Here is a 19188-nt window from a genome sequence, read left to right as displayed (position 1 = left end):
GTTAACGCTATCTTGTTTTGGAAAAATGAGCATTCCAACACAAGTATCTGGTAAATGGCGAACAAAATCCTGAGATTTCTAATTATGCAAAAAAAACATATGTCAATCAAGATTAAATGAAAAGGACTCTTCCACTCCCCATGCCGCCACTCTTCCATTCCCCCCTTTTCATTACTCGTCCAAGTTCCGTTTTACTTTAAATCTTTCTCATATTCATTTATCTTTTTTTAATTCTTTTACTGCAAATTCTCTGGGATCATATTTGTACACTTCATTCTCCCCATCCTCACTTCACCCTCCCCATCCACACAGTATATATGGAGAGTGCGATCACATGTCATCGTATTGAGACATCTTCTCTTGTCAACTGGTCAAGGTGAGCTCTGAGATCCAGCGCCTTTAATGATTGTCTGCCTTAGAATTTAAGGAGGAATTGACGGTTGTGTTGTTTATCCGCACGGCTGTTACAATTTTCGTGTCGATCGTTACTGTTTTCGGCAGTTACTATAAGATATTTCATTTTATTGGGTGCTTATCTCGATGTTAGGGAATCATGTCACATACAGTATGCATTGTGGCTCAAAGTGAATTCATATTATTGTATGTGTTTTTTTTATTGACTTTGACAACCCCTACTTGGCGTGGAATTCACCAGCGAAATTTAGGTTCAACGGCTGTCAATAATTCTTCATATACTATTATTCTTGTATTGCATTTATATTCACGGTCACAAAAAGTTTTCTGACTCGTGACTCATCTCGTCTAAAGTTGTATTTTTTCTTGTTTATGTTCATGGCACTAAGTTGATAAGATACGGCCGGAAAAGGACGACATACAAAAAAACAATCGTTTCAACTAACGATTGTTTTTGTTAATTGTTTCAACGAATGAATTAATGTGCATTGACTGCATTGAAAGTGAAGTGATGAATAGCATGAGCGAGCCCAGGCCAGCAATAATTTTTTTGTTTATCACATTCATTATTAATAAAATAATGAGAAGAACGAACGTAGGGAGCAAGTAAAGCATTTCATTTCAGCATTCATGTTAGGTTATATACTTCCATTCTGTTCGAAGCTCACGATTTGGTAGAATTTACATCAACAGGAGAGAAACATTAGTTTTATGCGTAGTTGATATACTTACAATAGATTGCCACAGAGGGCATCTTATAATCTGACCTGTATTTCTTCCAAAAAGTCTCTGTTATAATATAATTGTAATACAATTATAATATAATTATAATATACTTTTTATATTATTTAATATATGCAAAAAGTCTGTCGTTTTTCAATATAAAAATTTTTCATATATATTCATACATGGTTACATTAGTTATAATAATATCATTTGCTAAGAAATAACACCGGCGATCGTCATTGCAAGTTTAGAACTAACTTTTCTGCTCGTCAAAAATCGTATCGTTCATTCAGCATGATTACGCCAATTAATTGGAATGAACTAAGTTCAAAATTTAATACGATATCTTAACCGATCGTTTTATTTTCTTTAACAGTTTCAGCGAAGGTTGTCAAAATGGTTCGTCGGGAGACGCTTCAAACGTTCCTGACGCTCTGCCTCTGCTTGGTGAACATCGATGCCGCTCCAGTGGTACGGTTCCTCTTCGAAATATTTGTATTGCTTCATGTTCAAACTGTTCATTTTTAAGCAAAACTTCAAAAAGATAAATTGCGCATTCTGGGCTGGAAAATTTCTACGGAAATAATAGAAATACACTACGTGCAAAATAATAGTGTGCAGTGTTTCAAAGAACCCATTAATAAACACGATAAAATACGTGCGAAAATTCTTCAAAAGATAGAAGTAAGTTGTCTGTAAATAAAATTCCTGCCACTTGCAATATTGCAATATTTCAAAAAATAGAGTAAAGGTGCATCAGTAGATATTCATTTAATAACATATGCTGCGATATAGAATCAACTGAATTTATTGCAGCTCGAAGTAGTGGTGTACTTTCTCAAACTTCACACAATACGGAGGTTTCTACAGGTAAATGAATTATATTTAATTTTAATATGAATTTTAATATTACAATGCACTTAGTTTAATTTAAATTTTTTCCAGGATGTGCATCGCCGAGCAGACGGATCCGTTTTGATAGACGACATCCTGTATTCTGCGGAGCAATGGGACAGTTTTCTTGATAAAAACTTGGTATCAATGGAAAGGCTTTGGCCGAAAAAGGACGGAGTTGTGAATATTTTCTACAAAATATCTGATCGTGAGTCTCTACGAGCTTAAAGCGTTGCAAAATCAACTGCATTGACTGCAGTTTTGGTCGCCTTTTTCATTTTCCTATCGCATTGAAATAGCAGGCGAATGCCACAATCGATGCACAGCAAAAAATGAATGAAATTCGAGAATCATTTTTGACAAATTATTTTTGAATCACGTCTTTCTGAATCTGATCAACCAGAATCCAATTAAAAACTTCGAAACTAAACAGTCCGAAAATAAAGAAGGGCATGGACAAACCCTTATTCTGCATGGAACTCTTATTTACGTACAATTTTGACCACTGAACTTTTTATTCAGGCTTGAAACAAACAAATTCTGACACAAAAACTTGACAAACGAACAAGATCTAATTTTTTTGCTTCTTGCCGTGAACCTTATGAACCTTTTGTTGTACATGTATATTGCTAAAAAAATCAAACAAATGATCTTAATTTTAAGCATTTGATACTGCTACGTGTGAAATAAGGAGATAACGTCTATCACAAGTGTTACTGAGTATTCAACTGTCTCTACCATTAACGGTGTATGAATAAACCTAATATCTGTCTTTTAACCATTTTTTTAACCTTGACTCGGCAGCAAAATTGAACTTGACTGTCTTAAACTTTGCGATCGCTGCCTGGGAGACCAAGACGTGCATCAAGTTCTCGAAGATGGCAGAGTCGGATGAGCGCGCCGAGTACATGGACTTCTTGCTCGATAAAACCTGTCACGCAGGCTTAGGTTACAGGGAGGGCGAACCTACTCCTGTCAGCCTCGCAAAGTGCCCAGTACGTGCCGCTGTGAACGATGAATTATTTATTCTTTTAAGTACATGTTTCGTATGCTTCATCTGTTATCAATATTGTTCGAAGGATAAGCAGCAAGTTAATTACGACCGTCAGCAAAACACTTGTATTTAGAATGCGAGTTAAGTATCAACTTAAGTGGCATTGTCTAAATTATGCATTTATGGTTTAATATAAAAGCAATAACGGATCTATCGTAAGCATAGGCTTATATTTAAAAGATTGTTGAAGGTATCTCTAGCACGGAGACCGTTTTATTCTTGTTAGCAAAATCACTTTCAAATTATTTAAAACTAAATGGGAACTTGGTTTCATATCATAATATCTACAATTAAGCGTTTGGATATTATATATTTCGTTGAATAAGAAGAGTTCTGAAGGAAAATTTATGACTTGACTACTGGATTAGAATCTAGGTTACGTTATTTCATAAGCTAAATGGTTATTTACTTGTAGCAAATGCGTACTAATTTGAACATATAGCCTAGTTTTATGTTTATCGTTATATGTGATATATTGAATGTAAATGCACTTAAATAATTTATCTGCACATCAAGGCTTATCCAAGGTCCAATATTATGACAGTTGTTTTATATTAACAATGAGTTTACGGTGCTTTTATTCACAGGAAAGGGGACCGACTCACGAAATCGGCCACGCATTGGGGATGCATCACGAACAGACACGAAGCGACAGGTTTGTGAGGGTTTACGAACGAGTACGTGATGTATGGAACTGCATGAACTTACCGGTCCATATTAGTAAAGTAGTGATAGCAGCGTAAAATTCCTATCACATTAACGGATCATATAAATACATTGGCCATTATGAAATCTTACCAATAAAAATGCTTCCTAAATAAATATTTGCAAGCGAAATATACACGCATGACCAATATTTCAATTAACTTATGACCTAACATTCACTGTATTCACTTATTATTTCTATTTACACGAGGACGTACTTTACGCATCGACGGCGTTTACAATACTGAACTAAAATGGCTTATTTGGTTAAAGTCACCTTAGATCCTCTCTAATAAAAACTTTATAAATACATCATCGATCCATTCAGTCCTTAACAATGACAATCCATGAAATTTTGTTCCTTCGAAACTTGATGAATACTGACTGCACTACTGCTGGGCGCAACATTGCAGGTCTTTTGGCAGAAATAAAAGAAGATATTCAGCTGCTCAGCAGCCGTCCGCAACATTGACGCATTTCTGTCAGTCCTTCTGCCATCGGGCGATAAAACCATTTGATGCGACGCTCGCCGAAAGTTCCCATTAAATTTTATCCTTAATTATGATATTCTTTACCACGTCACAGCATTTTGCGGTCTCGAACTCGCAACTCACTGCTACAATTCTGCTGTGCTTAACCGCCCGGCCTCCTTGCCGATTCTGACCAGAAACTGGCGCACAGAGCTGGGATCGATCCCGCGCCTCTCTATAAAGCCCCTTTCACACAGGGCAGTAAATACTGCCAGCCTCCGACGGTATTTACCGCCGAACCTTAGCGGACATACGATATGTGCACTGCTGTTCACACACGACTGCTTTTACCGCGGCGTAGAACTTGACGCCTGATGCCAGCGTGTGTCGCGCTAAAACAGCGGCGGTAGATTTGCCGCGACAGTTTAGCTTGCAATGATATTCAATGTAATCTTTCACACTGGGCGGTTTTTGACGCCACATCCTAGCAGACAGTAGGCCGTATTTTAGATGCATAATAAACAGTACTGCAAGACTGATAGATTATAGACTGATATTGTTACATAAATATTGTTACATAAATATAAAGATATACATTGATAAATATATATTTCCTAAAAGTGATAGAGACATACCTATTTCATAAAAGATATTTTTTCCGTAAAATATATAGGTATTTCCATATAGATGTATTTACATTATTCTCACATAGAGATATATTTGCATATAGAAATATTGTTACATAAACATAGTGATAACCTGATGGTGCATAAAGCACTGCAAGACTGATAGATGCCAGCAGGAAAAAGCGCCTCGTGTGAAAGATTGCGCGGTAAATACTGCCGCGGCTTTTTTGAAGCGCGCAGTATCTACTGCCCCGTGTGAAAGGGGCTTAATGCGTCAATCCTGGTACTCTGAACTTTTAAACCACTGGGCCACCCTGCCCGCCAAGTCATTATAAAATAAGAACAGTATATGTATAATGAGAGCGCGGGTCGAACATTGGGTTTATTCCGCCCTATCGCCTATTGATGTAGTGTTCATGATTTTTATCCAGGAATAAAATGACTGGTCTCTTGAACAGAAGGAATAAAAACGGACTTTTAAGTTCAAGACTATAAAAGTCATCTCGCATGTAAATTTTAACTGACTCGCCTTTGCTATAAAATTTATTTTATTAACTATCGGAAGTGATACTCTAGGGATCCTGGTCAACGGTCGATCAATTTCAAGAACCCCATGCGAGTTTTCGCTGGTGATTTCGATTATTTTTATTAGACCTTTTTATGATCTTTGAGTTCCATGGCCTTTTTCCAAGCTATTTTTTTCATCTCACTCCCAGCAGTTTCTTGATTATCTAGCTCGACGTTTTCCTGCAATCATCCTACCTTTCAGGCCCAAAGCTATTAGCATTGCTGGCGCATATCTTCCCCTTGCTTCTTGCTTTTACTACACTAGTTAAATCTACTCTACTTCAGTGCTCAAATTCGCGCAACTTAAGTAAATCTAAGCTTGGAATGCTCACAGTTGACCATAGCCTCATCATCGTTTTAAGATAGAAGTCTGTAAAATTTACTTATATCTTTTGCGCCTGCTTCAGTGTGACCATTTCATAGTCAACAACATTTATAGCCTCCCTAAACATAACACATTTTAAATTACCTCTAAATTTGTTCCTTGCATCTTTTTGACACGACGGTTGTATTTTCGAATAGTATTTCCTTCTCTGTCCAACCCTCAAGCAAAGGTTGATTAGCACACAAGTTTAAAGCCACTCTATGAATCAGTAAAATAGGACAGGTAATAATTAAAGCGTCTATCAAAACAATAATACCTAGTAAACACAGGCTTAATAAAATTAGATGCAATGAAAGCTGTCACTACTACGCTTTGTTTTCTTACACCGAATTTCACCATTTACGACACTGACTTACATTGAATTCACTGACTCGCACTCTTCTCTCTCTGAGATTTCATGTCAGGCATTTCATTGCTCAATGAAAGTAAAACCTATAAAAGAAGCAACGGAAAAACTCGCACACGAATTTATATAACCAAGAACTCATTTCACTACCGCACTGACTGAAAAATTACTTGTACTTCACATTTTCGTGGAAGTTTTTCAGAATGAAATTTGGCAATACATTTTGGCACAATAATTTTTTTCTTTATTTATTTATNTGCACTACCATGACCGGGTGAGTCATACATGCACTACCATGACCGGGTGAGTCATACATGCACTACCATGACCGGGTGAGTCATTGCAGATCACATGCGAGTGTGGCGCCTGCTAACGTATTTCAGGATCAGCCTTGAAGGACTGGCACATGCGGAGTGGTTACTGGTTTCTATCTCAGATCTTAGTGATCTTACCCAACTGTTACTTTTCTATTACTTGTACTAATGGCAGTGATGCTTTATTAAATGAATGATCACATCAAATTATTCAATCACACATAGAGAAAGAAAATTTCTTCACTTTGCGAAAGAATATCTCGAGGTGCAGCCCGCAGTGCAGAAAGATTGCCTAACGACTAAATTTTAACAAAAGAAAGGTTTTTAAAGAAAGAAATGTTTGCTATGTTAACACTTAATCGCTGCCATTTGAATTCGACTCAAAATAAATGGATTTGTGAAAAAATAAACAGCTCACGGGCAGTTGCAACGATTAAAATACACAATTTAAGCAATTAGGTGAAGGATTAGGCCTTACATTATCATTTTCATTGACTGGCTTTCATGCATTCATCTGAGGACTACAATTTCTGAAGCATAGCTAAAATTATTGTAAGATTTACTTACATAATTCACTATTCATAATTACTGAAATATCAAAGAATTTTATCTGATGAAGATACGGAGACTTATTCTTAGACTGACCTACTATACTTAGACTACTTATTCTTAGAATAGTTGAACTCCATATATCTATCTATATATGCAATGGAACTTAGTATTTTCTTACATTTAGACTTGAGTAATTTTCATTCTGCTTTTAACTCTACAGGCTTATAGCATCGACGGCAGACGCGTGATGCTCACTAAAGATGCTCGTTTTCAAACGCTCATGGGAGAGGGCACTAAAATTACGCACTGGAACGCCAAGCTCATGAACACCATGTACGGCTGCATAGGTGAGACCTGTTGAACACCATGTACGGCTGCATAGGTGAGACCTGTTGAACACCATGTACGGCTGCATAGGTGAGACCTGTTGAACACCATGTATGGCTGCATAGGTGAGACCTGTTGAACACCATGTATGGCTGCATAGGTGAGGCCTGTTGAACACCATGTATGGCTGCATAGGTGAGGCCTGTTGAACACCATGTACGGCTGCATAGGTGAGGCCTGTTGAACACCATGTATGGCTGCATAGGTGAGGTAGGCCTGTTGAACGCCATGTATGGCTGCATAGGTCAAGCCTGTTGAACACCATGTACGGCTGCATTGGTGAGGCCTGTTGAACACCATATACGGCTGCATAGGTGAGGCCTGTTGAACACCATGTACGGCTGCATATGTGAGGCCTGTTGAACACCATGTATGGCTGCATAGGTGAGGCAGTGTACGGCTGCTGGAGGTGGAGCTGGAGGTGGAGCTGGAAATGGAGCTGGAGGTGGAGCTAGAGGTGGAGCTGGAGATGGAGCTGGAGATGGACGTGGATGTTATTCATTGGTGGCATTGGTGGCATCCTGCTCTAATATTCGAGTAATGTTTCAGCCGCGTCTCATACGTCTCTAATTTTTGTACCGCGATTTTCCTTATAATTTTTATACGATCATTCAAATAGTTATTTATTATATTTTTGGTGTTAAATTTGTACTCATTTTTATATTAATGTTTTTTGTCTTTCGGCTTTTACTAGCATTTTCATTTAGAGAAAAAGCCTCTTCATCCTGATCATCCGAAGCGCGTCACTTTCATTTTGTTAGTCGTGAAGAACTTTGCACTTCACTTTTGGTGAACCTTTATTCTGTGACCTTATTTATTGTGACATGTAAATTTGTGCGAGATATTTGTGAATAGTTATATTGTGACATATAAATTCGAGTTTTGATATTTATGAATAGTAATTTTTGTTACGAATAACTAGGATTAACTGTTATTGCTACATCTTAAATTTGTTATTCTTTGTTTGCAGAACCTAGCTCAATAATCACGATTAGTTAGCTCCGGTACGAGCCATCCGCTGGGTTCACTCTACGTTCACTTTACGTTCACTTTACATTCATTTTGGGTTTATTCAGAATTCACTCTAGTTCACTTTAGGTTTATATTGTGTTTATTTTGAGCTTATTTGTGTTCTCATCAGAACATTCCTGTCAATAAAGTGCCAAAACTCTCAAGTTCACTTCCCTGCACGGTCAAAGTTCGGTTGTCTAGCTGGCGCTGAAGTAAAAGCGTTCGGACGTCACCGTCGCGCTTACAATGTTATGAAAATGTCAGCTTGCCATATATTTAAATTTCGTAGTTATAAAGAGAAATGAATCTTTTCGTGTATAATAATAATTATTATTATTGTTACTTATCCAACTATTACTAAAAAGCATTCATTAACATTAATAGCTAATAATAATATTATTTCACCACTTTCAGATACTTGTAAACACTAAAAAGACGCGGATGCTTCTTCATGGATATGGTTATGTCTTCATGTATCAATTTATTTTCATGTATATCGTATTCATTTGTTCATCTACATTGATTTGCACATCTCTTCTCAAAGACGACTGGTTGAAGGCCTGCAAGCAAGTGTCGGAACCCTGCAAGAACGGCGGCTACACGCAGAAGGACTGCAGCTGTGCGTGTCCTCTTGGCACGTCTGGTGACAAGTGTGAGAATCTCGTGATGAGCTATAGAGGTGAGACACGGAACTTCATAGAGATTGATTATGATGATTATGAGCTATAGAGGTGAGACACGGAACAGCATAGAGATTGATGACGATCATGAGCTATAGAGGTGAGGCAGGGAACAGCATAGAGATTGATGTTGATGATCATGAGCTATAGAGGTGAGGCAGGGAACAGCATAGAGATTGATGTTGATGATCATGAGCTATAGAGGTGAGGCAGCGAACATCATAGAGATTGATGATGATGATCATGAGCTATAGAGGTGAGGCAGGGAACATCATAGAGATTGATGATAATGATGATTATGAGCTATAGAGGTGAGGCACGGAACATCATAGAGATTGATGATGATGATACGCAAATGATAGCAAGAGTGGAACGCGATAGTCCCCAAAATTATTGTGACAGAGTACCATTCAGAGGTTCTGATCAGTCGCTTCCTATAACCAATGCTACAAATTGGTTCATAATATTGTGTGTTTGTTTCAATTTAGTCAAGTTGACGAGCTAACATCTAGCCCTGAAGAAAACCTCAAAGCACATTGAGCCCACATATGAAGTTAACACTAGAAGCATCTTTCAATGTGGCGTATGTTAAATGTATCCGACCGTTGCCAGATCATTTTGGATTCCATTGTGAGCATTTTTGAGATTTTAAATAAAAAGTACCAACTAGAAATCTTTTATGAAACTGAAAGAAGTTGCTTACCACTTGAAAGGCGTACCCACCAGGGGGTACGTCTCACAGTTTGGGTGGTTACTAGTATATGTACTTTGTACACTGTTTTATTTGTGAGACATTTTCTATAGCTAGATTTTGTATGATCGTCATTCTGTTCAACAGCGGTGAACATATTACGCATAAAAATAAAAAATATATATTTAAAAATTGGGGACTCTATTAGTGACACTCGTATTTCCCATTTCAATTTATTATTCTCTGTTGTGACTCGAGGTCAGGCTCCAATGTCTTGAAAGACAACTGCTGGGATACTTTCAACTCCCTTCATATGTTTGGATCTTACAGAATATATATGATCAAGTGACCATGAAAATAAATTCTTGATTTTTAATAAATTTTGATCTGATACAGACATGATACGCGCTTTATCTTGCTAACAATTTTGATCTATCGTCTAAATTATTGTTGCTAAACACTCGCATTTCAACACAGATGCTCTGATAAAGCAGCTCGCTCCGTACACTTCCGTCATCTCAACCTCTGGTTCAGTGGTCGTCTCTCCTGGCTACCCCGACAACGCGCCATCGACCGGTATGTAATTCTTAGCAGTTATTTTGATTGGGAATTTTTATTGACAATTTTTCAAGGTGCTTCAACTTAGTGAGTAATGAGTCATCAGTGTAATGTGAGTAACATTCAATGTTGCATTTTTACCTCAAAATGACTTTGTAAAAGTGACGTTGCTGCAGTTTCCTTCAGTTTCAACGTGATTCAAACGTCCTCAATTGAGGTTATATCATCGTTGATTCGACTAGAGCAGTGGTTCCCAAACCTTTTCAGGCTGGCGCCCCCCTTGGCTCCCCAGTGAATCTCTAGCGCCCCCCGCTGACAGACACATATAAAAACAAACGCCTCTTTCTTGATATTTAGTATGCTGCAATTTTGAAAGAGAAAGGTTAAACACAGATATTTTCAGAGGCTCCCAAAGATCTTTCCACCGCCCCCAGGGGTGAGATATCGCCCACTTTGGGAACCACTGGACTAGAGCATACCAAGTGGGTTGGCATCATGACTATGAACATAATTAATTAAACGTTGTTGCATATTTTCAGTGAGCCTTTTGTCAGTAAACTTAAACTCTGTCCCAGCAAGGTCAATTGTACTGAATCAGATAGTGTAAAATTGAGTATTTAAGTATTACGCGACATGTCAGTTAGCGTATAAAATGATCCGCTCATCTTACTCGCTGGCTGATCTGCGTGACAATATGCAGACGTGACCGAATGGCTGTTTTGAAATAAAATCTAGACTGTATAAATATTATTTTAGCGACCCAGGCGATTATTCTGTAGCCATTTTTACATATGGTCAATTGATATTTGAAGTCTAGCGTAATCTAAAATTGTGTGGTATTCAACTAGTGCTAACCTATGAACAATTGAATAACAATTACAGCACTGCTGAAAATTTTGTTACTGTTAATTTTCTATCTCTCTCATGAATAAAAAACTAAATCTACTTAAAATCTCATTTCGATGCATAAAAAAACAACCAGCATGCTAACGAATAACAAGAATGTGTCTTTTGTTCTTCTATAAATGCTGAAACCGCTATTATTATTATTATTATTATTATTATTATTATTATTATTATTAACATGATAATTAATAACAAGAATGTCTGTGTTATATCGAATAACTGTATGACCTAAAAATGATTATTTATAGAGGTACTGTCTGTATTCTATCCAGCAACTCTTTGAACAAAGTAGGATAACTCCAATGTAATTAAATTTTTCCAGAAACGCAGTACACGCAGGTTTTCCGTGCCAAGAAGTGCCAGCGAGCGGTCGTGAAGTTCGACGACTTCCAACTTGAGCCACGAGACGCCAGACGAAAAAGCTGCGACGTCAGCGTCCTGGAGATCCGCTCCGACGTCTCCGTGCCGGAGGGGAAAATGTATGGCTTGTTTTTTCGTTGATCTTGAGTGTGAATTAAGCAAATGAATTCATTCATTTGTTTATTGCCTGCCTTTTGCGGTGCAATATCAAAATATATTGAACTGTCATCAATTGATCAATATTAATGTATGAAAAATTCACTGTATTAACTAATGAACTAATTTCCAAAGTAGTTCAACATAAAAGAATAGAAATTAATTGTTTGGATTTTATAATGGAAGCTGTATTAAACTTTATGAACTTGTTTTTAGATTTTGTGGTGAAGAAATTGAGAAAGGAACAGCTTTCAAAAGTGACAAGTCTGAGCTCATCTTTCATTACGTGAACATTGACTACACTAAATATGGCATGAAAAACACACGCCGAGGCTACAAGGCTACTTTCACAACCGAAGCCATACCCGACTGCCGGTAGTTGAGAACAACGGGTGCGTTCTTTACGATGTTAATCGTGAGAAATGGATTAGTCATGATGTTCAGAGAATTCGTCATCATGTTTAAGAAATTCAGTGCATGTGTAAAAATATTCCAGGACATAAATTTTTCTGTGGCATTCGAACCACAACTTCGTTCTGTGGCACTCTATAGAGTAAACTTCTATTATGCAAGCAATTCTAGCCCAATGAGGTTAAGTGTTGGGTTCTTTCATAAACTGGCATCCTACGCCAGATATATGCCCATAATTTTCATGTCTACAGTTACTTGTGTATTGTCCAGATTATACCTGTTTTGTAAGCACGTATAGCCAACAAATGTTTCAGTCTGCCGGAATAAGTTAACTCAGTTCTAACTTCTTGATTTTACAGCTGATGGGGTTTCATCTATCTGGCTGGAATGTCATGGGAACTGGAGACCACAAGGAACAGGAAATTAATAGTGTTATGTTTTTGAAGCGTGTGAAAAATGACTTGCAAGTTCTATTCTTGTTTCATTTTAAAGACCAAACTACAACTATTGATGTTTGGAATATCCTTGTACAAGATTATCCTAAGAAAAACTCGTTTGGAAGGAGACCTTTACTGTGCTAGGACGTGATTTCGATCTTTAAGAATTTCCTTTTTCAATTCCTGTTTTCAATATTCTTATTTTTAACAATTCCTGTCATCATTGCGAATCCCCTGGTATATAGTGGCTAACGGATGAATTCAGTGCGAACAGTAGCTTCTTTATAAGAGTTTCAGCTATTTTTTGTACGCGAAAAATTGGACGTAAACACGCATTAGAACGAATGACATAAAAATAAGCGTTGGCAACACTACGGTGTATCGTGGAAAAACAGAGCATTGATAACACTGCGGTATGGATGCTAAATTAATCATTTGAAAGTTCATTCATGAACAAACTTCAGAATTGCCTAGCGCTGCATATCGGGTCGACGGGCCAATCGACACCTCAAAAACCTCGATTCTTCACAATAGTTTGAGTCTGAGTTGCACACCGGCATTCACCCCATTCAAAAGGCAAAGTGATGTGACAGTTCCAGCATTTAGTTTTAAATCTAATTTGTAATTTTCTCGTGTGCCCCTGAGTAGAGAAGAAACTGATTGGTTCCATTTTAAATGAAGCTTAGAGCGTGCCTCCAAGTTAAGTTAATATGAGCGCTCAATTTGTTGATCGGTTTCTAGTTATTCGCTCAACTAATTTGGGTGAAAATTTGTTCGGACAATCGGAGATGTAACAAATTCACTTTCCAATTTCAAAAGCAATCAGTCATTAAGGAATAAATTAGATTAACTCTCGTTGTAACCGCTAAATTCTTTATCCAGCCCATATAGTGGTCACTAACCATCTTATGCGATTGTCTTCAGTTCACTTACTATGTAATTCGAACAAGGGCATGGCCAATGAAACTTAGGTAACTGAACACAAAAAAATTCAATTAAAATAAATACAAACAGGTGTTCGCCAATTAAAACAGGCCTCAAGCCACTGTCACAGTTATGGGCCTAATGCCACAGGTTGGAATTATCTTGCATCCAGGTCTGCAAAAGAGTAAAATGTCATTAAGTATAGAAATGAAACCTATTAAAATTTAAATCGGCCAAATAATAAAACGTCAATAAATGTTTAGCGTCTCCACACCGTACCGTAGGTACTGGTCAGCGTCGATATCAAGAGTGACACGTGCTGACAGAGCGCTACTGAAAACTACTCGGATGAACAAATGCTACAAGAAATGCGTCAAAGCTTCGACTACACTCATAATAAGTTTGAAACACAATGCAGGCTTATTCCCTGTAAAAGTTTTCGTTCAAATCAAGGTCGCCCCAGTAGCATAAGAATAGGCTTAGAGGTGATTCAGGCGCAGATCGGCCACGTACGCTGTTTGGCTTTTATTTTGCAGCCTCTTTTGGAATTCAATTGTCCGGTGGGGCGAATCTGCTTAATATGACTAAAAAAAGCAGCTGGTCAAGCTTCCTCATGATGCCCCTGGTAAAACGCTGATGAGGATACCGCATAATAGGTTGGTCATAAACTGAACAGGGTAAATGCGCGAACCATGACCATCTCCCGCTCTATAATGGCGTTGACGAATGTACACGCGTACGTTCGCTATGCGATACGACGGAACGAAAGGAGAGTCGGCTCTAACTTAACATACAGCATGGTGAATTTAGCCTATGATGAAGAAACCCAAGCACCTACTGTTTAAGACGCCTATTTTAAACCTGACACTTCAGTATATTATACCCACTTTTGAGCACATAACTAAGTCACATCATCGAACGTAAAGAATAAATTGTTTCAGATAGTCGATCAAATTAGCAAATCTATAGTTATTTCTACTCCACGAATATGATGAATAAACCAGATGAATAACGCAAAAAGAGATCCCTAGAGGTCGCTTAATGCACCGGAAGAAGAAACACCAGAATTGAATTAATGTTGCGGGAGTTGTTAACTGAAAATCGAATCAATCCGATGAGTGTAAGAATCAAAAGTGAACTTGCATTACATGCGCTCAAACATGTGTGCGCCGCATGTACCCCAATACGCAAACCATTATCTACTCGATAATTGCACATGCAATAACGATCCATCTCCATCTGGAAATGCTTAAATGCTTTCTTGATTCAAGTACTCACATCAATAATATGCGTTTAAAAATTACTTTTTAAAGATAACACTTCTAAGGAATCCAGTGTCTCCGATGTTACACATTCGCAATGAATGTCTAATTTTGTTATCATATATTAATAAAAATTAATTTTTAAATTTTATTTGTAAAATTTAAATGAATTTACATTTTTCAAAATGATTTATTGTCAATTGAATCATGCATTGTCTCCAACTTTACTCAAGTGTGCAAAATTTCAGATCGATTAGGTAGGTAGAAGTGTGTTAAATATCGATTATAAGATATGTAGCGCACAGCATTAATTTTTCAATTTTTTTAAGTTAAATTTTTTTTTAAATTTTTTAATTATATATTCTGTCAATTGATTCATGCATTGTCTCCAACTTTACGCAAGTGTGCAAAATTTCAGATCAATTGGACAGGTAGAAGTGTGTTATATCGATTATAAGATTTGTAGCAGACAGACAAACAAACAACAAAAAGTGAAGTTAAGGAAGAGTGTTGTAAAAACTGCGTTGTAACACATCCATGCGACAACATTTCTTTTCGCTTCGAGTCACCGACTTGTGGAACAGCCTCCACGATAGCATCGTTGACGCTCCGATTATGAACGACTTCAAGAACAGACTAGAAGATGCATATATATGTTCAGTCTTAAAATGCCTAGCAACTTACGAACCAGGCAATAAGTCCAGCAGCTATCTCAATCAATCGTCAGTTATGGAAAGATCGGGTTCCAAAGGCCGGATCCCTTGTGAATCAAGTCATGAAAAGTATATGAATCGGCAACAGGCCATGGACCTATTTCTTCAGTGCCGATACTTCTATTCTATTCTAAGCCCACGAAGTAATGACTTCCCTAACAATGGGAAATATTCAGCTTTGGGCAATGTCTGCTTGAGCGGCTATAGTAGTAGCTCTTGCAGATATATATGCTTTTAGTTGAAATTTCCAAGCATCCCTACGGCCGACAGCTTAATTATTGAAGATTGCATAAGAACGTTCGTAATTTTCGGGAGCCTTTGAAGACCAGTCCATGCGGTACAACAACGTTCTCGCTGTCCTAGCTATCGTATCGGTGTGAACTTTCGCGTACAAGGAGGCAGGGAGAACATGTTTAAACGGGATCCCATTTATGAGCAACTTATTTGATTTCACATTACTATCGTATATTCCGCCATAATTTTGGCTATAAATCCAGGAATTTCGAGTGCATTTGATAATTTGAAAGCTTGAAACGAATTTCATTTAGAGCTCAACACTTCCAATGCAAAACAAATTGTTGACTCCTTACTCCTGTGAAGTGTGATCGGGTGGCTGCTTACTGCAATCATGCCACTGCAGTAACTTGACTTTGTTAAGATTAACACTTATTTTTCTATTGCGTTGTCTTCCTTAAATTATGACGTATTTGACTGGAAAATTCCAATTGTGAAGGAAAATTTGTTAGTTTTTCCTGCAAGAATTTTTTTTAAAAATGCAATTGTATGGTGTATCTTTCACCATTACTTCTTTGAAAACACAGCAATTGTACGATGCAAGTTCTTCTTTCGACAATAATAGAAGATTTCAGCTTGAGGAATATGCTGCATCAGTTGTTATTTGATCGGCTTATGCACGTATGCCTCAGGTTCTAATATTTATTCCACCGCAGCAACTGGATAAATTTGTGGAACGGAAGTTTGTGAATTTAGAGAATCAATTTTTGAGTTTCTTGGTTAAGCCAGGCTGACGTCGTCAAAAGGCTCACAAGTTTAACGCGTTACATGACATGATTTCAAGGCCTCATTGTAAGTAAATGTTTACTAGGATTCAATTACAGTAGGGCTGTATAATGTACCATAGTATATTAGGTTAGTTACTGCAGTTGAGCATCATTATTAATTTGTTCTTTGCTTATTGTTAATTGTAAATTTCTAACAGATTGTTTCTGGAAATTCTTTATTCCCATTTCAAAAATATTATATACAAATATTATTCCCGTTTCAAACTCGTGTTTACTTGCAACTATATATTTACGTATATGCTCGCGTTGCCAAGGGTATTATTTACACTAGCTTTCCATAGCTAAATATTTATTTTCAAGACCACCATGTTATCAGTTTACACTGCAATAAATTCCAGTTCCAGTCTCTTTTCATTTCTAATCCTGCTTACTGTGTGGGTAATGACTGCGTTTATTTACAACACTGCGCATCTTAATATACGCGAGTCACGAAACATGTGCGAAAACTTGATGTTTTCCGTTATTCGGCAGGAGCTCCATTTATGACCGTACGCATGTCGCGGGCGTGAATAGACTTCACTTGTGCCAGTCGCAGCTGTACAAAGCCCTCAGCTGGACTAAGCCTCAGTGCATCATTTTATACGTATCTGCATAACATTGATCATATGACGATGACTAAAATAAATTTTCTCTAAAATGAAATACAGCTCACTGCCTCCTTACCTTAAATATAAATTTCACTCCAGTTTCATCGCCTGAAATTTCATGTTAGCCGAATTCGCATCATACGAGTGGAACTTTAAAGAATATTCATGATATTTCGGTAAAGTTAACGATTTTGTAGCCAGTTACAACAGACGTATTACGAAAAAAGGGACTCAGTGAAGGAATTAGGAATAAAGAGGATAAAAGAAGTTTCCGTTTTATTGCGATAATGAAGAGCTTCGAGCGTTCAAAAATTTTTATTTTATCGATATTGAGGCGCCTTTGCATGTTCAAAATTTTCACTATTATTATCACTTACCAAAAAAATGAGTGTTTGTCGTGTCTTCGATTTTCAAATTTGAGAGAAGGATCAATTACACGACTACATTTCCGGTTTCTTATCCTTAAATTTATTTTCTCTTCGAACCAACAAGTCTTTCCACAAATATTGAGTTTCTGGGTGGCTCCACTACATCAGCAGGATCCATCACCTGGGGAGAGTGGATGACTGAAGGGAACATAGGCACTCGGAAGATGGAATTACTCGCGCCGAGCCTGCCACGAGTTAGTCTTTGGAGGCCAATTCCCCCATTGATTGCGCCTGTGATCATATTGAGGGGAAAGGCATCGCTACGCGGTAGCACCAGGAGAGCCAACATCAGAGCCACCATCACGAATTGTACCTGCAACATACGGAACAGCTGATCAGAATACTGAGAGTAGCTTCAGCTGTCCATCGTCATTCAACGTTTATGAAAAATTCTCAGCGTGTTGAGAAATTTAGCACTGGAAAATTTTTCCGAAGATCAAGTTAAAAGTGAAATTGAGGAAAAAACTATCATACATTTTTTTCAAACGAGTGAGTGCATAATTCTGGCGCAGAAATGCGAAATTAATAAATTAAATATTAATATAGTAATGTTCAGAAATCGTAGACGAGTTATTCTGACAAGGTCAGAATATCAATGGTACTCTTGTAAGCAGTGTTCAACGATAAAGAAAAGAATTTTAAGCTGTGTAAAACAAGGTATTGACTGTATTTTTTATGTTTATTTTATTTAAGAACAATCCGTATCAGGTGTTATATGGCGTATCTTAAGCGCAACATATCAGCATTGAACGTAATAGGTTGAATTGTGCATTTACGTTCAAGTTATTGGTTTTGAGCAAAAATAGATGATCGCCCAGTATAAATTTATTTCATTTCTACATCTTATTACTCTTATTTGTCGTTAGTAAAATAAATAAACTTGTCCAAGTATGACATACAAAATTTTTAACATATACTCTTTGATATGTAATTGTTAAAAATTTACATGCATTCCTACCTCCATCCTTGATTTAGGTCACCTGTTTTCAACCATAACACGTACCAAAACATGCGCAATGCATCAACACGGTATTATTGATGACAACAAATACGTAGCAAATATTATGCCGAGAATGAGTTCATTGTGACCTGCATGAACCTGAGTTATATTCTTGAGTCATATTTTGACCAGAGTATGAGTACTTCCTTCACTTCAGTCATATTTCCTCAAAAAGTTTTGCTAACTGCAAATTTTTAGTAACAGAAAAAGCACATATAATTCAGTGGTGTGTAATTTCAGTTGATAATTGTTCTGCGCAAAATAAAAAATTTTAGATTCATACATTTCTCCAATTGTAATACAATTTTGCAAATTGGAAATTTTCCCCAATTTTAACATTTGGAAACTCTCTAACAATGACTCACCTTCACCATTTTTGAATATTCCTTGATCCTCTCAGCACTTCTTAACTCACTCAACGCTCCCGTCTGTATTGTGTGTATGCTGTGGTAGGTTGCAGTGGCTTATATATATGTAGGTAGGCCTACGATGCAGCCTCTTTTTCGGTATCTCCGCCCACCAGAGGAATCTTTCACGCGCAC

At 37.3% G+C, this 19188-nt stretch overlaps 2 protein-coding genes across 3 annotated transcripts; both read left to right on the top strand.

The window, feature by feature from the left end:
* Positions 1-317: 317 nt before the first annotated feature.
* On the top strand, positions 318-7301 carry LOC108670451 (astacin-like metalloprotease toxin 1). The gene is made up of 6 exons (XM_047882837.1): positions 318-376; positions 1517-1611; positions 2086-2242; positions 2839-3029; positions 3676-3743; positions 7274-7301. Exons 2-6 carry the CDS (start codon positions 1537-1539, stop codon positions 7299-7301), a joined length of 519 nt encoding a protein of 172 aa, XP_047738793.1. The 5' UTR covers positions 318-376; positions 1517-1536.
* On the top strand, positions 7284-12672 carry LOC108670450 (blastula protease 10-like). Of its 2 annotated transcripts, none has more exons than XM_018157925.2 (6): positions 7284-7400; positions 8996-9130; positions 10300-10398; positions 11609-11765; positions 12019-12194; positions 12573-12672. In XM_018157925.2, the coding sequence occupies exons 1-5, from the start codon at positions 7301-7303 to the stop codon at positions 12179-12181; spliced, it is 654 nt and encodes a 217-aa protein (XP_018013414.1). In that variant the 5' UTR covers positions 7284-7300; the 3' UTR covers positions 12182-12194; positions 12573-12672. The 2 variants fall into 2 exon arrangements, with proteins under 2 accessions (XP_018013414.1, XP_018013415.1); XM_018157926.1 differs by lacking the exon at positions 7284-7400 and adding an exon at positions 7807-7824.
* Positions 12673-19188: the final 6516 nt, after the last annotated feature.

The sequence above is a fragment of the Hyalella azteca genome, unplaced genomic scaffold, assembly GCF_000764305.2.
Source record: "Hyalella azteca isolate HAZT.00-mixed unplaced genomic scaffold, Hazt_2.0.2 contig11441, whole genome shotgun sequence".
Classification (NCBI taxonomy): domain Eukaryota; kingdom Metazoa; phylum Arthropoda; class Malacostraca; order Amphipoda; family Hyalellidae; genus Hyalella; species Hyalella azteca.
This window is presented reverse-complemented; position numbering and strand designations above follow the sequence as displayed.

Bases quoted from the DNA above. Each gene is read 5' to 3' on its own strand.
- LOC108670451 (XM_047882837.1), top strand. From the start codon at position 1,537: ATGGTTCGTCGGGAGACGCTTCAAACGTTCCTGACGCTCTGCCTCTGC. The intron at 1,612-2,085 runs GTACGGTTCCTC...AATTTTTTCCAG, and splicing joins ACATCGATGCCGCTCCAGTG to GATGTGCATCGCCGAGCAGA. The intron at 2,243-2,838 runs GTGAGTCTCTAC...TTGACTCGGCAG, and splicing joins TTTCTACAAAATATCTGATC to CAAAATTGAACTTGACTGTC.
- LOC108670450 (XM_018157925.2), top strand. From the start codon at position 7,301: ATGCTCACTAAAGATGCTCGTTTTCAAACGCTCATGGGAGAGGGCACT. The intron at 7,401-8,995 runs GTGAGACCTGTT...CTCTTCTCAAAG, and splicing joins CACCATGTACGGCTGCATAG to ACGACTGGTTGAAGGCCTGC. The intron at 11,766-12,018 runs GTATGGCTTGTT...ACTTGTTTTTAG, and splicing joins TCCGTGCCGGAGGGGAAAAT to ATTTTGTGGTGAAGAAATTG.